Here is a 26,483-nt window from a genome sequence, read left to right on the forward strand (position 1 = left end):
TTGAGTTGGGACTGCTTGTTGTTGAAAACGTTGTTGATTTTGGAAATATCCCGAATTTTCGTTTGGTCTATTATGACCACTGTGGGTTTTTGTTGGTTCCGACCTGGGGTCGCGTTGTGCTGGTCTTGGATTTTGGAGACGCATATTATTATCGTATTTTATGGCCTGTTCTTGAATAGCCTCGAACAGAGCGGTTAAAGTCGTATATTTAGCGGTCGAAGCTAAACATTTAAGGTAATCTGGTAGGGATTCGAAAAATGCATCTAACGCGAGTTGGTGAGCCTGATTCATAGTGGCTTCCCGGTCCGCTTCGGGCACTGCGGCTTGTATTTTCCGAAGGATTGATCGCAATCGATAATAATAGCTCTCTACAGCTTCATAATTTCCTCTACGTGCTGTAGTTAGTTTGCCTAGCAATAATCGGAGAGGGTTTCCGAGTCTGAAATGGCTACGAAGGACGCTTAATAGTTCCTGAACCGAACGAATTTCCATGTCTTCGACGACATGGCGAGCGCGACCTTGTAATTTGCGTAGAATACGTCCAATAAACGGTTGTTGATTGTTATCGGGTATTAAATGTAACCAGTCTTTAAGTCTACGGTCAAATTCTTCAAAGCTGACATCGCTATCGCCCGTAAATGTCGGTAAATTTTCTTCTAATTCCCGCGTTATATGATAATGATCTTTTTCCGCTTCTTCTCGTATTGTCGTGTATAGGCGCGTACCTGGAGCCGCCGGTCCTTCTCCATCGTTAGGGTTCACCATTTTTAATCCGTAGTTATATTACGAAGTGTATCGAGAACGGTGTATACACGTTATGACTATTTCTGGCGATAAGGGTGGAGTATTTATCTCCGAACCCGTTTGCTTAAACTGGGGTAATTCTCTCCGGGTTTTAATAATTTTTGTTAAATTTTAAATATGTTTTCCCTGTTAAGTATTTTATGTATTCCTTTCTTAATCTGAAGGACTGGAAAGGAAGGCAAAGAAAATAATAGATAAAGGAACTAAAAGAAGAGAAATAACTGAAAGAGCGAGACAAAACAAAATTTAATAACAGAGAGGGAAGGAAGAGAAAAAAAAAAAAAAATTTTCTAAAAGGAACGCGATTAAAAATAAAGAGAAAAAAAAGAAAAGGAAATTTTAAATCGCGAAGTATTATTTTAATTACTAGGTAAGTGGGTCACAGCTGTAGAGTACAATAACCGGAGAGTAAGATTAGTTATCGTAGGTATAGGGTTACGGAATGTAGAGTACGGAAGAACAAACGCGGAAGAGTCGCGTCACTCTTCTTAAAGATTAGCTGTCGAGGCCTTGACGCTAGTGTTACAGCACACAAGGTCGGCACAACAAAATCTTTACAAATAATAATAATAAATAACACTAAAATAATAATAAAATAGTAATAATAATAGTGATAATTATAATAATAAGATTATGATTGAAAAAAAAAAAATGAAAGAATTTTCAGTTAGTTTATTTTTTTTTTTTTTTTTTGTTTAAATAATTTTTATTTAATATCAGCAAAATTAAAATAAAAAAAAGAAAAAAAAATTTTAATCGAAATAAAATTTATTATTAGTCAGCAGAAAGAAATAAAGAAGTATTTTAAATGGTTTAGCTGTTGGTTAATTCCAAACGTCAGCAAAAAAAAAAAAAAAAAAATTTTATTTAATTTTATTATTGTATTTATAATTTAAAAATTTTTAAATAAAGTTGGAGTCGAATTACGCCGGATATATCAAATGACGAATTGAAGCTAAATTTAATTTTGCTTGGCTAGCGGAATGTGAAATAATAAAATATTATATTAAATAGTATAAAAAATTTGGGTGTGGTTATTGATTTTAAAAAAAAAAGTTTTGGAAATTTTTGGAGGAATTAGGAAAGAAATACTCTTTTCCGACAATTTTATCCGGGGTGGTTTGTCTAAAACGAGGGATCACCGTTCGGATCCCACCGCTGCCACCAGAAATTCAGGTCTGTTATGTCCGAAAAATATGATCTTGGGATTCGGTAGCTGGACTATCGGAGGTTCGGATAACAGATGAATTTCCCTAACGAAAGTATCGTTAAGTTTTATTTTATGGGTTCGCGAAGGTGAAAACCCCGGAGAGGGCCCCTTGATTAAGACAATCGACCTCGGAAATAATAATAATAACCTCCACTTACTATTGCGAATCTTGACTCCAACGATGATTCTTTCTTTGATTGGACTTTATCTTCCGTTGCTTGGCCGCTTCCTTCCTCCTGTTGGACTGGAGGTTAAAGGTTGAAGGTTGAAGGGCTTCTTAATTTATGAATGATGGTACACTTTGATTCAAGTTTTTAGGTTTATATTCAGATTGAAGGCCCTATGGGCAAACACGTCTTAATTTACACTGATCACTTATTAACTAATACCAATATAAAATAGCGTTGAAAGCATATGAGTTCGTAACCGGAGTAACGACCCCGGCAAACAAAAGTTCGCCGATTATAATTCACAAAAGGAAAAGATGATTTGAGAGTGGGACCAGGTCACCGGAACTGCGGGAATCTCGATTATCGTAAACACGAATCGTGGCTCGAAGAATCACAATCACAGAACTCGGAAATACCGTTAAGGAACTCGAAATTGGAAATAAAGGAAAAGTGACTAATTAATTTAATAATTGAAGTCTGCCTACACGTGTCGGGTGTAGGACTCACCCGGGCTCTAAGGCAGAACTGTTACCTTGTAAATGAGCTCTCGAATTATGGTGTTCACGTCTTTTATCACCTCGGTCGCGATTTGCAAGTGGGGCTACTAATTAAACAATTGGTTCCTTTTGATGAGGTGATAATGCGCGGTAATGTGTATTCTTCAGCCACGAGTGAGTTGTCGCGCAGTCCAGGTTGTTGTTCCCTAAATATGCAAGCGCTGCACTTTTCGGCAGGAATGGGAGGCCCTGTATTATAGACGGTATGCCGGATATAACAGTATGTATTTTCAAATTTTATTCTACCAATTATACATAAATTTTTTTGTGAGAGAGGCTTTTTGTTCTGAATTATATTACTTCTTCTGTTGGTACTCTAACGCTAGCGCCACCTATGTTGTTTTTCTTAACTATCTTCGTTGTCTACTTTTTTATCAGTACATTTTCAGTGCTCCAAAAACTCATCATTTCGTATACATGATAATAACAATTTTTTCGAAATAAGTCATTTTCTCATCATATAAATTCATTTATTATCAATAATTCTACAATGAATAAAGAAATACGTTTAATCGGTATACCTGTGCAAAAACTCACTGAACGTAAGTTACCAAAAGTGAAAGAGGTTATGAGAGTGTTTTTCTATCAACTTAAAGTTTTAAAGTTTTCAATCAAACAAAGTGCAAAAAATTCAGCTGACAAGGTTATTGAATTGTGGAAAATAAATCAGATCCCTACGAGTGGAGCTTCTAATGTAGTCAAAAAAATTCTCCGTTTTCATAGTGAGTGGTTGAAATTACAAAAAGATTTTAATCAGAAAAGTGATAAGGTAAAGGAAAAGGAGTTTCAGACTGATCTTGAACAATTATTCGACATTGTAAGTAAAAATTCCCTAAAAGGGGTGGATGATAACATTAGGAAGTTGTATTTGGATCAAAAATTCTGTACACACAAAGAGATTCTTTCGAATATTGTACCTGCGTCAAACTCAACTACAGATATGATGGAAATAGATGAAAGCAGTAAGTATCTGAGATAAATAATTGTTATAAATTCAGGTAGGAGTGTAAAACTTCCTTTATATTTATTATAAACAATGAGAATATCATTTTTATACTTTACTTGCATTATAAATATCAGTATTCCTACGTATGACATTTGACTCGACGGTTTCTGGTACTCATGTTTAATTGCTTCTCATCATAATGAATAAGTGCTGGAAATTTTGTCTGTTTAATTTAAAAATAAACTCTTATTACAGACTTGAATCAACCGTCTACCAGTCATGGGATTGTTTTAAGTGGAAAATCAGAATCATTCTCGACGCATACATTAAGTGGAACTACAAATTCTGGATCTGATTTGGAGTATGAACCCCCAATTCCGACAAAACGAGCAAAAATAAATGTCTTAACTCCTGAAGTCGTTTCTGCACTTGACAGAGCTAATGTCAGCAGTAGAAACGCGATGTTCATTATTGCTCCGGTTTTATCAGCTGTTGGTATAAAAATTGAAGATACAACGCTCAGCTATAGGTCCATCCAACGAGCTCGTATGGTTCAAAGAAAAGACATTGCTCAAGGATTAAAAGACAATTTTAAAACACACGATAAATACGTAGTGCATTGGGATGGTAATGCTGAATGATCTAATTGAATCCAAATCTGTGGAACGACTACCGGTTCTTTTAACTGCGTATGGTACTGAACAATTACTTGGAGTTCCAAAAATGAATTCTGGGACGGCAGTTAATCAAACATCCGCCATTTCATCAACATTGAGTGAATGGGGTATTATTAAGTATGTCAAGGCGATGTGTTTTGACACTACGGCTGTTAATACAGGTAATCAATCAATTACAAAAAATATTTTATTGTTGTCATTCTAGTTTAATTTCTATTTCTTACTGAATTTTACTATCAAAATGTATTAATCGTTTACTCGTTTGGATTTGAAATATAACCATTGATTTTTCTTAAATACTAAATTTAACGATAGTCATCTATTATTGTTCTACAGGAATTCACAACGGTACATGTAAGGAAATTGAAAGGATTTTGGGAAGAGAGTTGATCTGGTTATCATGTCGTCATCACATTTTTGAGATCGTATTAAGGGGCGCATTTGAAGTATTTTGGCCTGTGTCATCTGGGCCAAATGTACAGATGTTTGGAAGGTTTAAAAATTTTGGGATGATATAGATATAACTAATTATAAATCTGGTGTTGAAGATGCTGTTGTTGCTGATATCATTTCGAATAAAAAGATGAAATCTCTAGTTTTATTACGAAATCTTTACAGGTATGATTTAACTGTGATTTAAATTATAAAAATTTCCTTGGAGAAATGCCTCAAGAAAAGATTTCTTTCAAACGTCCTGGTGCTGTTCATCATGCTAGATGGATGGCTAAGGCCATTTATAGTTTGAAAATGTATCTATTCAGAGATGAATTCAAACTCTCTCAGAAAGAATTGCATGGTCTTCGTCATTTCTGTATTTTTATAGTCACATTGTATTTAAAAGCTTGGTTTTCATCAACTTCTGCAACAACTGCTGCTTATCATGACTTGCAGTTTATGAAAAATTTATTGGAGTACAAGCATATCAATCCTTTGATTTCTTCAGCTACGTGTGAAAAAATGATTTCGCACTTATGGTATTTGAGCGATGAACTTGCCATTTTATCACTGTTTGACGATGGCGTCCCATTAGAAGTAAAAAAAAGTATTGTTGAAGCTGTTAATACTCGTGAAGGTACAGATTCTAAAGCTAAAAGATTTGTAATTGCTAAAAAAGATTTAAATTCATTGGCGCAGAGAACTCTGAGTGACTTTGTGTCTAAAAAGTCATTAAATCTTTTCAAAATCTTCGATCTACCGTATGACTTTCTTGATGTCGATGTTGAATTATGGCCTACTAATGAGAGTTATCTCGAAAATAAAGAATACTTTCAACAACTAAAAGTTGTCAATGATTCAGCAGAGCGAGCTGTTGCATTAGTCAGTGAATATAATCAATGCTTGACAAAATATGAAGAACAATTCCAGTACTTATTGCAAGTTGTCAAAGAACATCAAAAAACATTCCCAAATTGTAATAAAAGAAATTATTTATAGTAATAGCGTACTGTTATGTTAAAAATATAGCCAATTATATTGCAATTGATAATGCAATGAAAAATTTATCTATAAAAAAGTTAAATACTGGTTGTTTCTCACTTGATTCAATACTTATCATATTAAATTTGACAAAGAAATATGTCATTCACTTCAAATTAAACTAATCATCGGCTATATGTCGAAAAAAATGCTCGAATTTCTTGTTTTAATGCAATCAAACAAGCTCAAGACTGAAAACAATATTAAAAAAATTGTTTATAACATTTCTTTATCGATCGAAACTCAAATTTATGTAAATTTTCCTGAAACTCATAGTTTAAATTAAAATTTATCGAATTATTGATCAAAAACTGGAAATATTGATATTCGTTAATGTTTGACGATGAATATCTCGTAACGGCTTCACTTAATCAAAAAATCATAAGAGACCATTTTTGTAGAGCAGTAAATTTCCTACAAAATCATGAGTTCCGCAATCCGAAATAATTTTTTTTCATCGACTTATAAAATTCATAATAAAAACGAATATTTTCCTTAAAATAGCCAAACTTCAACTAGAAATATCTTTTAATCGGTTAGGTTTTTGAAAAAATCATAAGAGACCTTTTTTGTAGAGCGTTCAATTTCTTACAAAGTCTATGCCACGGAATATTTTTCCAAGCAGTTGGAAGCGAGATATAAATTTTTTTATCTGATTATTCGAAAAAAATAGAAACCCGCAAAGCGGAGGACCTTCCCGTTATAATTAAGAGCTCATACTTGGAGAGAATTCTTTTTAGGTGTCTACGAACCTATTTTTCAAAGTATAAAGTCAAAAAAAAATTATTCAATTTTTTTGACCCACCCTAATGAAGATACAATAGTATACCAAAATATACAAAGCTTAAATAAAATATCTCATTGGCTTTACCCAAAGAATTTCATCAAACTATATAAACCGTGTATTTTTATAGCAGCAGAAACATGGATTAAATCTGAAGATAATGTTGAACTACCTAATTATTCAATAGTACATCGTGTAAATGTGTCACAAAATAGTAACAGACATGCTTATGGATTAATTATATATTGTAGAGAAGACAAAAAATTTGAAGTTATTTTTAGTCATAATGATGAAAATAAAACCACATCGTGTTCTCTTGTAACAGGACTGTACAATAATGAATTAGTGATATGTACAGGTTACAAACCTCCATCAACACTTTATTCAAATATTTCAAAAAGTATTATCGAGATGCTAGAAACTACTGAAAAAAATAAAAAAAAAAATAATATTTTTAGGAGATTTTAATATCGATTTGAATAATAATTTTTCACATCCTTTTTTCACAACATTGCGATCGGAAGGATTAAATTCTGCTTTAAAAAGCAAGGAGATTTCCACAAACTTAAATACAGCCATCGATATAATATTTTCCAATTTTCAATTACATTGTGGGATTTCCGAAACAATTTTTGGATATCATAAGCAATTAATTTGCATTTTAAAAAAAGGAAAATACATTGATAATAATAACGATAAAAGTTTATGTCATCTTTCTACCATAGAAGCTATTAAAGAAGGTAAATGGTTGAAAAGTCGATTAATGCAAACAAAATGTATCCAGAAGAGCGATAAAAAAATAATACAAGAATTACATAATTTTGTTAGAGAAAAAATTCATAAATTCAAAAACGTTAACCAAAAAAATAATAATAACGGAATAGAAATTCCATTCAAAATACTAAAATGTTTTCTACCAATTTACACAAAAAGAGATGGTAATTGTTTTTATAATGCTGTTTCTATTTTATTAACTGGAGATGAAAAATTAATGTCGTGCTTGAGAGCATTAGAAGCTGCTCATGTCATTATGAATAAAGAATTTATAAAAAATCTACCAGAAGAAATCTCAAAAACAATAAATTTTGAGAAAATTTTAAGAAATGGTACACGCGCAGAAATTGGAGATATAATAATTATTTCAGCAATATTGCAACGTTCAATTAATATTTATTTTAACAATAATAAAGCTAATAAACAAATTCCTTCAATTAAAAATAACGAAAAGTTTCATCTTTATTTTGACAAAAAATCTGAACATTATCTGCCACTAATTAAAAAAGATGAAAAAGAAAATTTACCTATCCTAGATCCTCTGAAAGATATTAATTTCAACAATTTTTATTTCATTAATACTCCGTATGATCAACATGAACATAAACAACATGGAATGAATGCAGATAATGATAGTTCAAATGTTCAGAACAATTCAGTAAATCAGAAAACGAATAAAATCGTGAAAAAAAAAATTGTTATTCAATCTAGTAAAGAAGTTTCTATCAATATTCATAATTTTAATATGCAAAGAGCAGTTCTTGAAATTGAAAATATAAAAAAGAAATTCGAAAAAAAAAAAATATTTGATGATAATGATTTCAAAACTATGTCTAAAATCTGTCATTTTATAAGAAAAATAGTTCATAAATTTGAATTTCAAAATTATAATTTTAATGTTTCGATTCCACAATCGTTAGGTAATTATTTCACTCCAATTAAAACCAGTGGTCATGGAAATTGTTTTTATAATGCAATATCTATTTTGTTAAGTGGTAACGAAAATTTAATGAATTGTTTAAGAATTTTAGGAGCAGCTCATATGGTGATTAATCAAGAATTTATCAATAATTTACCAACCGGTATTAAAGAAACAATATCTATAAATCATATTATAACAGATGGAATATATGCAGAAATAGGTGATATGATCTTCATTTCAGCACTGTTACAACGATCAATAAATATATATACCGGAAATAAAAATTCGAGCATAAGAATAGCTCCGGTAGAAAATGAAAAGGAATTTCATCTTTATTGGGATTTGAAGATTCCACATTATACAGCTGTAATTCAAAATAATGAAAATAATTCCTTTCCTCCAATTGACACAATGGTTATTGATTTGAAAAATTTTATTTGTTTAAAATAAAAAAAATTTCATCATAATAAAATTATCTTCTCGTGTTATAAGATTTTTCTGTAATTTCAAAAATCATTCCCATGTAAGTATGGACACTTTTTAAATCATCTTGCAACATGAAATGAAAATAAAATTAAAAGAAATTGAAAAAGCAAACGAAAATGTAAAACTGTTCAATAATTGTAACAAAAGTTAAAAGTTGAAAAAAAAATCAAAAAAGCAAACTATAATATCTATTATGAAAAAAAAATAAATATTCACACAATTATACTCTAACATACAATTATTTTTCATTTTCTTCTTTTACAGAGAATTAAAAATGGTAAAGCTTGAAGAAAAAAACTCCTAGATCTTTCTAAGTTATTTCAAAGTTGTCTACTGTCAATGGATACCCCAGACCAATCAATTAAATCATTTCGTGAAATTAATATAAAAATATCGAAGACAGGAAGATTCAATCTGAGTACTAATTATTGAATTTGTTTCATTGTGAATGTAATTTACAAAAATAACGAAAAATATGAAAACATACGATGGTTCGATTTGAAAATAATTAAAAGAAACTATACTTTCATTAATGAAAGTTTAAGTAATAATTATTCGAACAATTTTTTTTATAATTATTTATAGTTACAAAAAATTGAAATCTACCTTCCGTCTCGGGCGGAGCCGAATGGCTTACTTTTTTTACTCTTATGGACGTTTTTTTTTGGTACTGAAATATGACAACTTCAAATATACAATGGGTTTAAAAGTTACCTCCAGTTGATACAATGTGATAATTTAAGAGCTATCGATTGTCGGTAAAAAAGATATCATCTACATTTCATTTAAATAATATGGAGGTTATGTTTTCAGAATAATTACATTGTCGTTGTGTTCATCGTGTCACGTAGACTTACTATTGCTAAATAAAGTACCTATTATTTATCATAAAGTGCTGTTAATTTATATTTTGTTAACGAGTGATTACAATGCCGAAATTTTTTGATCGATGTTGCAATCCATTTAATTTGGAGAAGCATAGAAAAAAAATATCCCTGCGAAATTTACCGGAGCATTTAGCAATTCGATACAATTTGTCGACTGATGAGCGAATATGTAGTTCATGTTATAAAAAAATGCTTCAGCCCTCTGTTGAAAATACTTCTGATGAAAGTGATGATAATCAAAACAAAAATTATCTTGAAATTGATCAAAATATTATCAGCGGATCTATAGAAGTTTACGATTCCGAACGCAATAATCTGACAGGTATTTTCTAAACTTTCATACGTCTCGGTATTCAACTATTAACATTAATTTTTTATAGTTTTTATTCGTTCTTTTTTCTAGAGCCATCGACAAGTTATGGAGAATCACTTGTTAAACAAAGTAGTTCGTCGTTATCGGAACTGAGTCTGGAGATAACTCGTCCGACCATAAATGATGCCCTACTGTTGTTAAACCAATCCCCATTGCTTACGAGAAGACAGAATGATGATACGTATTTGAACAATAAAATCACTCGTGTTGCTAATAATTTGAGAAAGGCATTAGGAGTACAAAATGCAGTGGAATTGCAATGCAGCGATACAGATGCTGCTGAAATAATTGAAAAATTGAGAGAGAAGTTTAATGACACTGACACAAGCACATCGTTACGTTTACAAATTTTGACTCTAATGCCGTCAAGTTGGAGCATTGATGAGATTGTCGAGGTTATGGGTGCTACGACGTATATGGCACGATTAGCGAGAAAGCTTGCTGCTGACCAAGGAGTTTTACCAATACCTGAAAAGAAAATAGGTACGATATTGAGTTACAAATTAATTTTGTTTGGAATCACCAATGCGTGAATATTTATAAATTAATTTATAACATCGTTATTTTCAGGCCGATTTTTATAATGACGATGAAATGAGTAGTGTTATGCCAGGAAAAAAGGATTTTATTTCATTGCGTAATGATGATGGTTCGAAAGTTCAAGTGCAAAAACGTTTAGTACTTTGTAATTTGAAAGAGTTACACAAAATATTCAAATCAAGATTTCCCCAAATTGAAATTGGATTTTCTTCATTTGCATCATTACGCCTAAAACACTGTATTTTAGCTGGTGGATCTGGTACTCACACAGTTTGCGATTGCTCGATTCATCAGAATATAAAACTCATTATTTTAGGTGGTAAGTTATGTCGATTAACTGAAGGCTCAAATTTGCCGGTGGGAACTTATAATGACTGTTTAAATGCAATTGTGTGTAAAGAACCAACGACTGAGTGCTATTTCAATACATGTGCTAATTGTCCAGGTGTTGAAAATATAAAACAGTTATTACTAACAGAAATGGATAATAATGGAATCGATGAAGTAAGTTACAAACAATGGGTGTCGACTCCGAAAGTAACACTTGAAACAACCATTAAAAGTAATTTGGATTTTGTTGATGACTTCTGTGAAAAACTTGTTGCTTTATTACCACATAATTTCATTGCAAAAGAGCAAGCGGCTTATTTGAGAGCGTTAAAAGAATCTATAACAGAGAACGAATTTATGGTAATTGTTGATTTTGCTGAAAATTATGCATTTGTTGTTCAAGATGCTGCACCGGGATTTCACTGGAATAACGATCAAGCAACAGTTTACACAGTCGTTATTTATTATAAGGTAGATAATCAACTTACTCATCAAAGTATGGTTATCATTTCAGATTGCTTGAACCATGATTCTATTGCTGTCCATATTTATTCTGAGATCATTATCAATTTTATTAAGTCTCTGTCGTCTACAGTCGCTAAAATATTTTTCTTTTCGGATGGTGCACCTCAGCAATATAAAAATTACAAGCATTTTAGTAATTTATCGCATTATCGTAGAGAGTTTGGTGTGATCGTCGAATGGAATTTTTTCGCAACAGCTCACGGAAAAGGGCCTTGTGACGGAGTCGGCGGGACAATTAAAAGAAAGGCCTCGCGGGCAAGTCTACAGTTACCACCTGATCAGCAAATATTAACACCTAAACAATTATTCGAATGGGCGTCACAAAATTTGACGAAAATGAATATTCGGTTCTCAACAATTGAAGTTTATAATTCGATGAAAGAAAAATTAGCAGATCGGTTCACAAATGCAAAAACAATACCAGCGACACAAAAAATCCATAAAATTTCACCATTAGAAGATTGTATAGTGCAAGTTATGATGTTTTCTTCTTCAGAAAAATATTTAAATCACAGTACGATGAAGAAAAGAAGGGAATCATCCAGTAAAAAGAGATAATAAAAATAGGTGTAATGTTGAATTTTCGAATCAAGTATTATGTTAAATAAAAGATAATATAATTTGAACACATACAAAAAAATGTTTTTAATTTATTTAAAGATGTTAAGAGACGGTGAATTTATTTAAGAGTATGAAAAGTCCTTTTTTTTTACTTTTTTGAAAAAAATAACAATTTCTTGGACGATAATCACTTGAAATTCTCCAATAAAATTTTATTTTTCAACTTTTGAGGTTTCACGAGGAAATAAAAAAAATTTCATAACAAAGTTATATAAAATCAGCAAAAATTCAACAAAAATTTTTTTATAATCAAGAATAAAAATTAGAAGCGATTGTCGTCACATCTTTTAATCAACGGGGATCATTGCAGAATTAGTTGAAATATTTTTAGAGCAAAAAAAAAAAAAAAACGGTCGGACTTTGAGAAAATTACGGTTTTTTCAAAAAAACTAAAATATTTCATATATCTGGGATTCTGAAAATTTTTTCATATTTTTTTTCGAAAACTACATTTAAAAACAAAAATTTTGAAAAAAAAAGTTCCCAAACGGTCAATTTTTGAAAAAGTTCTGGCAATTTAAAAATAAAAGAGCGGTTTTTTTAAAAAATTCATAACTTTTTTTGAGTCGGGAAAAAAAATTTGAAAAAATTCTGAAAAATAACTTTCGGGGGGTAGAAAAAGATAGAAAATTTTCAGCGAAATCAAAGGGGGTCAGGTAAAAAATTTGTCGATTTGACATGGAATGACCCATTTATAATTTTTTCTAAGAGGTGAAGCCATCATGAAGTTTTTTTTCCTCTTGAAATATTAGAATTTTATTATTTAGCATAACATTTATTAATTTTTATACATATATTATTCATAAAAAAAATAGTTCATCATGTATGAAAATGAAATTAGCAGACATCCGACAATTTTTATCATTGAAAGAATTACAACTAAAAAATTAAAATAAAATTAGAAGATCTTTTCGAAAAACGATAAATGCACTTTTTGGAAATTAAAAGAAAACTTTAACATACAGAAGATTTTTTTGAAAAACTATAAGTGCAATTTTTGGAAATATTTTTTTAGTTCTAATTTAATTAATGAAAAAAAAACAAAAAATTTTTAAGCGACTGCTGATTTCAGTATTATCATCACATTATCAATAATTTTCAAATAAAACAATTGAAAATTAAAAATTAAAAATGAGTTGACAAAAAATTAAAGGCTGGATTCTAGGAGTCGAATACGTTGTCACGTGGTGAATTTGAAAAATATATGGGTCATTCCATGTCAAATCGACCAATAGTTGGAATCGACCCCCTTCGATTTGGATAAATTTTGGTCAGAAGTTTTCTTTTATCATATATAATTTAGCATGATATAATTTGTTATTTGTCCTTTTTTTACTTCATTTGTAGTTGTTGACGCCACTTATCGTCTTATTAACATGGGAATAATTTATAATTTGAGATTGAGAACCATTAATGTGCAGAAATTTGTAAGTAAATAAGTATTCGAAAAAACGAAAAAAAATTGATATTTTCATGAAATTATTTCCGATTTTTATTGAAAATTAATATTTGTTTGAGTTATTTGAGGTTGAAAACTGTAATTGAAGTGAAGAAACGGACAAAATATATCATGCGTTAAAAAAAATAAAAAATTATATCATGCGTTAAGGATGACTTCAAGATTATATTCAAAAAATAAAAAAAAAGTTGAAATTAATTTATTATTTAATATTTCCACGTCGTGCATTCAATTTTTAAATGCTCAAAATTACAATATTATGTATCTGCATAACTTTACCTTATTTAGAAGTTGCAAAAAACAAAAAAAAATTTTTTTTTTAAATTAAAAAATTCATATTTTTGAAAAAAAAAAACACCCCTCCAAAAATTTCAGGATCTTTTAAGATCAGTGCAAGGTATTATACAAAAAAATTGAGCCAAAATTTTAATGGTGGTCGTCATTTTTGACGATTTTCAAAAATTCGAAATTTGAGAGATTTGGCATTTTTCGAAATTTTTTTCTAAAATATTTTTTTTTTTTTTCAATAGTCCTAAGTGTCCCCTTTCAAACAAACGAAAGCCCATTCCTGTATCTATAATAGCGTTCGAGATATTACAAAAGCAAAATTGAAAAACTGGAAAAATCGCTAAATTTTGAATTTGGATATCTTTTGAAAAAAATTTTTTTATTTTTTTTCCTTTAGCAGAACGTTATATGATAAAAGAAAATTTCTGATCAAAATTTATCCAAATCGAAAGTGGTCGATTTCAACTATTGGTCGATTTGACGTAGAATGACCTATATTAGTTTATTGTTGATTGATGGAATTTTTTTTATCATCTTAAATATTTATTATTATCACATATTTTTCACGTATTAAAGTAACATAAATTATATAAAATATTATTTTATTTTATTAATTGAAAGTTGAAAATAAATTTTTTATTATCGTTAGCAACTAACTGTTGTGTAAATATGGGACGGCGTAAAATTATACGAACAATAGAGGAAAGAAGAAGACATTAGACGAATACAATGTGAAAAAAAAAGAAAAGGCAACGTAATCCACAAATTGTTAAAGATAAAAACTACCCAATCAATCCTCTCATATTAGATCATCTTCAAATAATTTCGATAGATATCATATTATAAATAGTAATTCGGAAAATGTTACTATAACACCTTCTAGCAATGCTAACTGTCCCTCAGATTCTGCTTTATATGATATTATGAACAATTTTGTAAATCTTTCGTCTACGCCAGGTAATATATCATTGTTTAGATACCCAGAAAATAACAACCTGATTTCCAACCCTATGCATCACAATACTTCATCACAATACTTAGAAATTCAAGAGCATTACATCATTGGTGATATGATTGTTAAATGTTGACATTGTAATGCAAAACATTTTGTTGCTGAAAAAGTCGCTAATTAATATAATTATTTTAATGATTATTGCCGTCATGGCGAAGTAGATTTGAATCAAACAGATCCTCCAGCTTTAATAAAATCTTGATTTTCGGGAATTCATGAAAAATCACAAAATTTTTTTGATTGCATTAGAAATTTTTAATAGTTTATTCTCTTTTGCTTCTTCCCATGCTAACTTAGCAAATCTTTCTTCTCAAAGACGTTGGTCATATTGTTTCAAGATTCAAGGACAGATATATTATCAAGTAGGGGAAGGGGGGGGGGGAAGTGGGCCCCCCTAAAATTTAGAAGGACTCAAAATTTTAGGGCAAAGTGGGCTCCCTGAAATTTTTTTATAAAAAAGGTGAATAATAAATCATTTATACTTTTAATAATGATTAAAAGTGGTTTTTGTCAAAAAAATTGTCATTGATTATAAAAAGTAAGAAAAAGAAATAAAAAGAACGGTTCGTCAAATTTTGCCATATTGCTTTTTTTAATGTTTTTCGTAGCTCTTCTCAGTGACGAGAAAAGGACAGAAAAACGTAAATTTTATGAAAAAATTGGATTTGGTGGTCCATACTCCCTCGCCAGTGTGAGTTACGATTACGCCACGATGGGTAGTTTTGTGGAACATTCAATTCTAAGTAAAATAACCCATCTTTGATTGAAATAATGCTATGAAATGCTGCTGAGCTGTGAAAATTTAAGGAAACAGCTCGAGTTTTACGTGTATATTTAATGGGAAATCTTATCACACCTTGATCGAGCTTTGAGAAGTTACATTATCCCCAAAGTAATTTAAATAATTATCCCCAATGTTACTGAACTTATAATAAGTAATGCTCCAATATATGAAATATGTATAGACGTGTTTTCTATTATTTCATCTGCACGTAACATTCCTGATAGTGGTATAATGAGTGTACATAAGATTCGTGTTACTAGACGTTTACGAAAATGATAATCCTATTTAAATACTCACTAGAAATTTAAACAGTGCGCTACGCGCGCGCCTTAATTTTAACCAATGATAAACCGTGGCCCGGTTTTAGCGAATTTCGACTTATAACTAACTTCAATACTTTCATATATTTTTATTGAGAGGATTATTTTTGGGAATAATTTTTCGGAGTATCCATTATTTTAGTAAATATCAAACAAGTGAATGCACAAAAGATTTGATTACGGGTCTCTGAGTTATTACTAAAGCATTACTTGCACGCGCGCGCTTGCGCGCAAATATCATTCCTAGTTTACATATAATGTACATATAATATTTCAATTTTTTCATTTAATTTTAATAATTTAATAATAATAAATTATAAATAATTATTTATTATTTATTTAATTTACTATTTATTATTTATTATATTTTATAATTTTATAATTATATTATATTATAATATAATTATTATAATAAATTAAATATAAATATTATTTATTATTATTATTATAATTATATAATTATAATTTAATTATAAATTAATTATAAAAATATTATATATTATAATATTATAAATAAATAATATAATATAAATATAATAAATAATAACTAAATATAATAATATAATATAATATAATATATTCACGTGAATTCGACCAATCATGTTACGATACGAATAGTTTATTTAAGTACACTATAGTATAGTATACACTATATATTATGTATATTTATATAAAATCGACCAATCACGTTACGAATTTCGTTCTATTTTTTTTCTTAATTAAAAAAATTTTTTTTTTTTTTTAAATTGCATGTATTTACTTTTACATTCTCATGCATGTGCTCGGATATAATTGTTTTTTTGTACCAGAGAAACAATTTAATCAATATTTTCATTAATTTAGCATTTATTTATTAATTTAATGAAATGGAGTTTATTCGTAACATCAAAATAATTAGCCTCTTTCAAATTCATCATGAACGTATTAAGCGCCATCTTTTGACCACGGGATTTAGATTTCTTCTTTGTGTAAGTACAATTTTTATGTTGGTTGCATTGACTTTTATCACGGTATTTGTTCATTTTGGTGAATTGACGTTAAATTTTTGATTACTGGTGTTAAAACTAACTTTAATTTACGTTCATATTTAAATTAATATTAAGACCATCTTCAAATAAAGTTTGATTATACAATTATTTGAAAGAGTTGTTAATTAATTAATTAAGAGTTAAGTAATTAATTTTCAATAGTACGGTATATTTACAAAAATCAGTAATCAATAATTAAACGTCAATTCACCAAAATAAACAAACATTTTGGAAAATCCAAAAGTGCACGCCTCATAACGCTCATTCACTTTATAAGAAAAAAATAAATTGTGTAATTGATGAAAAAAAAAAAAAAAAAATTATCATTAAGTAATTTCGTACAGAGTATTTTTTATTTCTTTTTTAAATATCAGCACCCTTTTTTACTTGTCATATGCGCACGCAGTCTAAAAAATCTAGCTTGATCAAGTGGTGCCATAGTTTTCACGTGACAAATACGAAAAATTCGTTTGTCTTTGTACGGTTGTATCGTAGTGAATTTTAATAAAAATTCAATTTAAAAAAAAATGCGTAAACTAGGCTACTGATATGAAATATGGACCCAGTTTATCGCATTCTTAAACTAATAAAAAAGGTCCGGTATTGAAATATCAATTTGTTCAGGAGTAATCGTTAGTACATCTAAAATGGGGTGACATCAGGACGTCCACATAAAATTTTTTTCAAAACGTTTTTTTTTTTTTAAATAGCTGCATGAAATCATTTTAGATAGTAAAAGATGGTTTAATTTAAGTGTTTTCTCGGTGTATATCTACTTATATTATTGTATAAGTGTAATATGGTTGTGATAGAGGCATTTAAAGATCACAAAATTGCTTGCCCTTGACGACTCAAGTATAAAGTATAGCTTCGCGCTATGAAGCGTGCAATACCGTGATAAAAGCCAATGCAACCAACATAAAAATTGTACTTACATACGGAAAAAATCTAGTCAATCTCGTGGGCAAAGGATGGCGCTTCATACGTTTATGATGAATTTGAAAGAGGCTAATTATTTTGATGTTACGAATAAACTCCAATTCATTAAATTAATAAATAAATTCTAAATTAATTAAAATATTGATGAAATTGTTTCTCTGGTACAAAATAAAATAATTATCCGAGCACATGCATGAGAATGTAAAAGTAAATACATGCAATTTCAAAAAAAAAAAAATTTTGAATTAAGAAAAAAAATAGAACGAAACGTCTGTCCACGATCAGATTGGTCTTAAAATTTTCTATATTTATCCAAGTTTTCTTGAGAATTTTTTCAAAAAAATCGATAAGGGGGCATACATTTCGAAAAAATGTTTTTTTTTGCTTAAAACTTACAAAAAAATAGGAATTAATCAAAGAAGATCAAAGAGGTATTTTTTTCTTGAAAGAGCATTAAAAAACAAAAATTTTGAAAAAAAACGGGACCCCGATAGCTGTATTTTTCGCGAAGTTATAGCTCTTTCAACAAAAAAATTTGAATTTTGGAAAAAATCAATATCTTAGAAATGGGTGGTCAAAAAAATTTGAAAAAATTCATGAAGGTGTTCTTTGACAGTATTGAAAACATATAAAATTTTCAAAAAAATTGGAGCGGTCGACCTAAAAAAGTGGCCGATTTGGTATGAAATGCCCCATATATTCACTTTAATTGTGGCAATACAATTAAAATTAGTTTACCAGAAAACAGATTTAACGCTATTTCCATTGAATTAAAGTAAGCATGTTTCACGATACCCCATTAAAAAATGTGGGATAAGTTTTTCTAAATGGGCAAAGTGGAAAATTTGTCAGAGTCACGAGAGATTTTTACAGAAAAGCGACAGCCAAAATTTAAATTGACTAATCATTTACCAAGGAATTTGAAGTTACAGCAGGTGTCTTACGAGAAGACAGGTTCAGCCCTGTCGAATTGATCGTCTCTTCATTTGACCGGATAATGTCCTCGAGAAAAAAGACTTTTTGAGCATAAGCATAAGTAATAAGGACCTCCTAACTATAGTTTTTGCTGATGATATTGTCATTTTTGGAAGGAACCGGGTTGAACCACGGAAATTACTAGCAGCACTGAAAAAGTATTTCTACAAAAACAGTTTTCAAGTTATCACCGACAAATCTGTCATTCTAGTGTGTAGAACTTCGGGTAGAATCAAAAAACAGGAGCAAAATGCGTTCACACCCAAAGGAGGCAATGCGAAAAACAACGTCAGACTAGCACTAGCAGCAACAAAGTCTATACTTGAAAAATCTACAGCTGACTTATGAAAAATTAAAACCAAATTCTTCGACAGTCTGGTATCCTCAACTCTACTTCACGGCGTAAAAACATAAGATCCATGCAACCTTAAAGAAATTTATAAGGTACAAGCTTCGAACTTGATAGTAGTCTTGCGCAAGACTTGTAAAAGATTTTATGTGGGTTATTGCTGTACTTAAGTCGGTCATTTGATTTAAGTTCAATTTAATCAAATAACCTAAGAATATTTGATATCGCGGAATGGGCCAGTGAGTAGCGCAGGAGACTATAATTCGAAATGTACTACATTCTATTTTGCTTTACGACAGTTTTTTAACTTATAGATAGGAAAATTAATGACTTTTCAAAAATCAGGTAGATATTGGTTTCATCCCAGTTTTCGAACATCGAGTTTTCACCAGATCTTCAGGTTTTAAGATCCTAGGAAGCAGTTCTGACTATTTCTATGAGGTTGTCACTATGTCCTTATGAATGTGTCCCGAAAACCTCAAAATCGTCACAATAAATTAAATTTAGAACACTTGGCATTTGAAGTCGGTGGAAAGTTGCAGAGTAGCCTGGAGGGTCAACCGGTTTACTAATTTTTTTTATCGATAGGTTATCGATATTAATTTCTTTTTTTTTTCAACGAATAAAAATTAAGCAGGATTTTTGTATAATTTTTTAATTTTTTTCTATAGTGAGAAAATCATTAAGTAATCTTAATTATAAACTATATTGTAATGATTGTGAATTCTCACAACTTGTTTTGTTTTTCCGGCGAAAAATTGGAGTTTTTTGTAAACAATAATTAAAATAATAATATGATTATTTTCAGGTTTAATACGAATAAAAATGGTATTACAATAATTCTAAAGTAATCACAAGATTGAAAGTGAAGATGGTTGCATCCAATAGTGCGATCCATTTAATTTTTCTTGCCATTTTCGTGAATACTATATCAACATCTTGTAAGTAGATATATTATTTTAGTTTCAATGTTTGTTGATATTTATACAAAATTGTTTTTCTCGATATTCACTTTACATAAAATTACAATTCTATATAGCAATTACCAATATAACAATCTTTTACAATGCTTGTGTAAGACTGCTCTCAAGTTCGATGGTTGTTAGCATTCTTTTCTACCTATGGACCTTGCTACAAGTGATTATGACAGTTAGAAATTGCCAATGTTGTGCAAGTCTCCAATTAGAATTCGACTCTACTTTATCACTGTGAATCACATATCTTTGTCATTTTAGCCCTTTTTAAGCCATGCGCAAGCATCTGCTGAAAGCATCTTACGTACAAATATGGGCAAGTTATAAGCAACTCTTCAATTGGTTCCTTGTGCCACGATCTCGTGCAAGGTCCATACGTAGATGGAGATGCTAGAAACTATAGGTTTTGCACAAGCTTCTACTCAAGAATCATGCTTATACGCATGTTTCTTGAAAAAACTACGTAAAATTGCCAAATTCATATAAATAGCTCCATTAGATCGAAACAATGATGAGCAATTATATCATATTCGAATAAATAATAACAGATCTTGTAACGGGTAAAATTAGGGGGAAAGGGGTTTAGCCCCTTTTATTACGTAATAGCTTAAATTAAACCCGAATTCAGTTTCTAGAATCCGAAAATCCTTGAGTGGACCACTACTAAACAATATCGATAAATCCCCGGCTTGAATTTAGAGCTCGCCGATGTCCAGGGTTGGAAAGGGGATTGTCTAAGTAAACAAACGAAACGTCAACATTTGAAGACACAAAGAAATTGTTTATTTTAATAGTAATTATTAACACATCGAGGCATAGTACCACCTTCCATCACCTTTACAAAATGGCAGACACACTCATTCATCCTCTCCGCGTTTTTTTAGAAATTATCTGTTTACCGGCCGATGATAAAAGAGGAATCGGTTTATCGGTTTTTGTTGCGATCAATTTCTACTTTACCGACGGTTGGTAAAATGACAATATATTTTGCCGGTCTTTTACTACGGCTAAGTTCTGCTTGACCGGCCGTCCGGTATTTCCAAAAATCGCGGTCTCCAGTTCGAGGCACTAGTGGGTCAATTCCCTACTCGGGATTCCCCGGAGAAACGAGAGGATAGTCTCCAACTCCCTTCTCCCGCGGTGCTGCCACTCAAATCCCCGAAGTCGAGGTGTCTAGCCGACTTCCTCGACCTCCTACTCGTAATCCCCCCGGATCTAGAGGATAGCCTCCAGCTTGATCCCTCCTACTCGAATATGATCACCTGCCGCACCCTGACAGAAGGTCGGAGTACGGGGAGTCCGTATTACCTCCAAGAGATGAGCTCCACTTACCTTGGTACAGCCGTACTCTGGGTAACTGAGTTCCTTGTCGTTTTTACCTTCTGGATAGCCTCCACAGGGAAAATCGTCTCGGTGGTACTGGTTGACTTTTCTGCGATAAATTTGGGACTATAACATTTCCCAAACGGTTCTCTCCCAACAAAAATTTCTCGCCATCTATCGCCAGGTTTCGAAGCTCGGAAAACGCCAAATAATTCTAAGTTTTAGTTTTCGAAACCCAATTCTTTATTATTCTAATCGTAATTTCCTTCATTTTCTATCCATTCGTTTCGTCAAATTCACAATTCTTTATTATTTAAATCGCAATTTCTTTCATTATATATTCATTCGTTGATTTCCCATACTAAATCTCGCTTGGGACTTATGAAATCTTCGCTTACCTAAATTATTTCTTACAAAATAATAATCGTCATTTCTTTCATTATCCATCCATTCGTTTCGTCAAATTCACAATTCTTTATTAATTTTATAAAAAGACTTAGAAAATATTCACTCATATAAATACTCTTAGGATTAATATTTATTTCAACGTTGTTGATTTTATTAAATTATAAACATAAGCTTTAAACGAATAAATAAAAATATCAAATGGTTCTTAATTTTAAGAACAAGAATAAATACAAGATTTAACAAAAATCAATCCTAGTTTTAAACACAATAATTTCTAATTATTGTTTGAGACTTTGATAAATACATATTAATAAACAAAACGTCAAAATGATTAAATAATACCAATATATAGGGCCGAGAATTTAGTTTTTTTAAAAGAAAGAGACAGAAGATAGGCGTAGCCAAGCGTTCTGATTGGTCGTAATAAATAAATTGTTTTTTGTTTAGCGCTATTAAGTGAAGACAGCAGCTTGAATAAAAAATAAAATTTAGATTGCTAATCCAACATGAAAATATAAAAAATATGTCAAAAAAAATCAGGTTAGTTTGCAGATGTGAAGGTGCTTGTAAACAAATACAAGTCTGTGCTGCTCAGATAAATAAAGAAGAGAATTTGAAACACCGTGTTGTAACTAAAATGTTTAATGAAATGAATTAAAAGTGAACAGTGACAAGCTGGCGATTTCGCTGAAGATCGCGTAAAGGAATTGCTCCCGGTCTCACTGGTAATTTTGCTGAAGATCGCACTGACGGTCTTTTTAAAGGTCTCGCTGGAGGTCACGCTAGAAATCTTGCTGACGGTCTCGCTGGAGATCACGCTGATAGTTTTTCTAGAGGTCTCGCTGTCGGTATCACTGGAGGTCGTTTCGCTAGAAGTTGTGCTAATGGTATTGCTGCCAGTCTCGCTGGTAATTTTGCTAGCGATCACGGTGATGGTTTCGCTGGAGATTACGCTGACAGTCATTCTGAGAGTCCCGCTGGAGATCACGCTGACGATCTTTCTGGAGGTCTCGCTGGTGATTACGCTGACGGTTTTTCTGGGAGTCTCGCTGGAGATCACGCTGACGATCTCGCTGGAGATCATGATGACGATCATTCTTGAGTTCTCGCTGGAGATCACGCTGACGGTCTCTCTAGAGCTTCCGCTGGAGATCACGCTGACGATCTCGCTGGTGATCACGCTGACTGTATTTCTGAAGGTCTCGCTGGAGATCACGCTGACGGTCTCTCTAGAGGTTTCACAGGAGATCACGCTGACGATCTCGCTGGAGATCACGCTGACGATCTTTCTGGAGGTCTCGCTGGTGATTACCAGCGAGACCTCCAGAAAGATCGTCAGCATGATCTCCAGTGAGATGGTCAGCGTGATCTCCAGCAAGACTCCCAGAAAAACCGTCAGCGTAATCACCAGCGAGATCTCCAAAAAGGTCGTCAGTGTGATTTCCAGCGAGACTTCCAAAAAGATCGTCAGCGTGATGGCTAGCGAGACTTCCAGAAAGACCATCAGCGTGATTACCAGTGAGACCTCCAGAAAGATCGTCAGCGTGATCACCAGCGAGATCGTCAGCGTGATCTCCAGCGAATCATCGTCCTTACTCAACAAAAGTGGTTCCAAAAACCTTTCGTCGTTGACATGGGCGAGACAACATTGACATCTACAAGGGCACTGCGTTATTTAGGGGTAGTGATCGACGAGAAGCTGTCTTTCCGAGAACACCTCGAAAACGCTTGCACGAAAGCTAACAAGACAGAATCCAATCTGTCGAGAATCACAACCAACATGGTGGAACCACGAACCAGAAAAAGGAGGGTGCTTCTAGAAGTAGTCCACTCGATATTACTCTACGGAGTGGAGATATGGGCAGATATCCTTATACAGAAAACATACCGGCGCAAGTTAGTGGCAGTGCAACGACGAGGAGCACTCAGAGTCACCTGTGCCTACCCTACGGTTTCAGAAGCAGCAGTATTGGTCATAGCAGAAGCCGCACCAATCGACTTACTAACATTTGAGAGGGTAAAAATCTACGACGCCAAAATAAATGGTGACAATTCTAAGGAAGCAACAGCGAAGATAAAGACGGAGAAATTACATGAGTGGCAGGACCGATGGACATCCGGGGAAACAGGCAGATGGTCGACACACCTGATTCCGAACATAAACGTCTGGCTTTCTCGGAAGCATGGAGAAACGGACTTCTTTCTGACCCAGCTATTGACGGGACATGAACAGTTTAACGCCTATCTCTTCAAGATAGGTTTGCACATCACGCCAACGTGCGAATGCTGCCCAGACAAAATTGACGACACCGAACACACGTTCTTCGAATGTAATCGGTAGAAGGACTATAGAAGCAGCACCGAAGAAATTATTGGCACCAGGCTCTCCGCCTCGAGCCTGGTGATCTATATGCTCAAACAAGAAGAAAACTGGTCAGCTGTCGCAGCCTACGCACAACACCTTTTACAAGAAAAAACCGCAGAAAAGGACCAGTAATCAGGGGCAGGCATCGGGAGGCGCAACAAGGACTGGATTGAAGTAATGCTTACGCGGTTCTGATCCAGTCATCTCCGTACTATCGACGGGGAAGGAGAGGAGTTTTTTTTTAGTGGGTAAAAATCCCAAACTACCGACCATCATCTTTCAATGATAGCAGTGACTTTGGAAGATTTTTTTCGCTTCTCTGTATACAAAAAAAAAATCTGGAAAACGGTTGACCGTAAAGGCCATCTCTGCAACTTCCCGCCAATTCCATACCTAAACGCTTGAAATTGCACTTATAAATGACGTTTCTGAGCTCTTCGAGCTCAACAATATAATTTGCGTGTTATTTTGAGCTTTCCGAGTTCAGTGAAATAGCTTTTGTATGCTTATGAGCTCTTCAAGCTCAAAAGGCTGATAGCAGTTTAATGAAACAGTATTTTTTGAATTTTCAAGCTGCAATAATTTCTTAATGAATGAATCGATTTTCTCGCGGTTGACAGTATTCTACGCACTTTTTCAGAATCTATGATATACTTTTGAACACAAACTGATCGAACCGAAAATCTTAGAGAAATTTGAAAAATTCACTTTTTCCGAATTTTTTCGACAACGATAACTCACGAACCAATCAACCAATTTTCACGTTCTTTGTGGCGATCAACGTGATTTTTTGAGCTCTAATAATTATTTTATTTCGTCAAAAATGATCCAAAAAGAAATCTCGAAGTTATGTGAAAAAAAACACTTTTCCGAAATTTTTCGTTTTCGATAACTCTCGAACGAATCAACCGATTTTGATGGGATTGGTGGCAATCAACGTGGTTTTTTAAGCTCGAGAGCTAATTATTTTTTGGAATTGATCGGTAAAGCCGTTTAGAAGTTATTCCAAAAAAATGATTTTTTGAAAATTTTATTTTTGAGATTTCTCAAAAATTCAAATTCAAATTCGAAAGAAATTTAATGGCAATAATACTCTTTGAATTGCCACCTATTTCGATCCGATCAGCCGAGCCGTTCAAAAGTTATAAGAGGTTTTAATACACACACACACACACACACACACACACACACACACACACACACACACACACACACACACACACATACAGCCGCACGAACACCATCGCGGGAATAGTCAGGGAAGCTTGCTGGGACCTCAGAACGTCGAGATCTGATGAAAACTCGATTTTCGAAAAACGGGGTAAAAACAATAATTTCCCGATTTTTGAAAATTTTCAATTTTCTTAGCGGGAATTTCAAAAACACACACACACACACACACACATACAGACACAATCGCGGAAATAGTCAGGAAAGCTTCCTAGAACCTTAAAACGTCGAAATATGATGAAAACGCGATTTTCAAAAAACGGGGTAAAACATATAACTTCCCGATTTTTTTTCAATTTTCAATTTGCTTAGCGGGAAGTTAAAAAGTGAGTTGATTTATTACATGAAATACATATTTTAATTGTAGATCAGAAATAAATCTTTTTTTTATGAGAAAACAACGTGATTATTATTTTTTAGGCTATATGAAAACTGTTAAAATGACACAAAAACTATATTTTTAAGCTTGGAAAGCTCAAAAACGTAATAAGTGCGATTTTAAGCGCTTAATTAAGAAAGTAGCAGGAAGTTGCAAGGACGGTCTTTAGGGTCAGCCGTTTTCCTAATTTTTAACTTCCTCTTCGGGAAGTTATTGATTTTACCACGTTTTTCGAAAATCGAGTTCTCATCATATCTTGACGTTTTGAGGTCCTACGAAGCTTCCCCGAATGTTTCCACGATGATGTCCGTATGTCTATGTGTGTGTGTGTGTGTGTGTGTGTATTTTTTTTTTTTTTTATAGAGGAGGTCAAATACACTTACGTATACCAGGACAAGATGTTTGTCCTGGGTATGTCGGACTCGGAAGTCAATATTATTGACAACAATACCGACTAAACATCCCCCTCTTTCTTTCCCCATAGATGATACGGGGAAGATTGGATCGGGACCGTGTTAGCATTACTTCAATCCAGTCCGTGTTGCGTCTCACGACGGTTGCTCCTAGT

The 26,483-nt window shown here is 32.2% G+C and overlaps 3 protein-coding genes across 3 annotated transcripts in view; all 3 read left to right on the forward strand.

Moving 5' to 3' along the window:
* The window catches only part of LOC123267761, a gene marked incomplete in the record, with an annotated part of 391,343 nt that overhangs the window by 87,363 nt on the left and 277,497 nt on the right, over positions 1-26,483 (forward strand).
* On the forward strand, positions 3,047-4,328 carry LOC123268012. The gene is made up of 2 exons (XM_044732894.1): positions 3,047-3,703; positions 3,943-4,328. Exons 1-2 carry the CDS (start codon positions 3,232-3,234, stop codon positions 4,326-4,328), a joined length of 858 nt encoding a protein of 285 aa, XP_044588829.1. The 5' UTR covers positions 3,047-3,231.
* On the forward strand, positions 9,352-10,715 carry LOC123267769. The gene is made up of 3 exons (XM_044732611.1): positions 9,352-10,015; positions 10,097-10,549; positions 10,637-10,715. Exons 1-3 carry the CDS (start codon positions 9,736-9,738, stop codon positions 10,648-10,650), a joined length of 747 nt encoding a protein of 248 aa, XP_044588546.1. The 5' UTR covers positions 9,352-9,735; the 3' UTR covers positions 10,651-10,715.

Source organism: Cotesia glomerata, linkage group LG6 (genome assembly GCF_020080835.1).
Source record: "Cotesia glomerata isolate CgM1 linkage group LG6, MPM_Cglom_v2.3, whole genome shotgun sequence".
NCBI lineage: Eukaryota > Metazoa > Arthropoda > Insecta > Hymenoptera > Braconidae > Cotesia > Cotesia glomerata.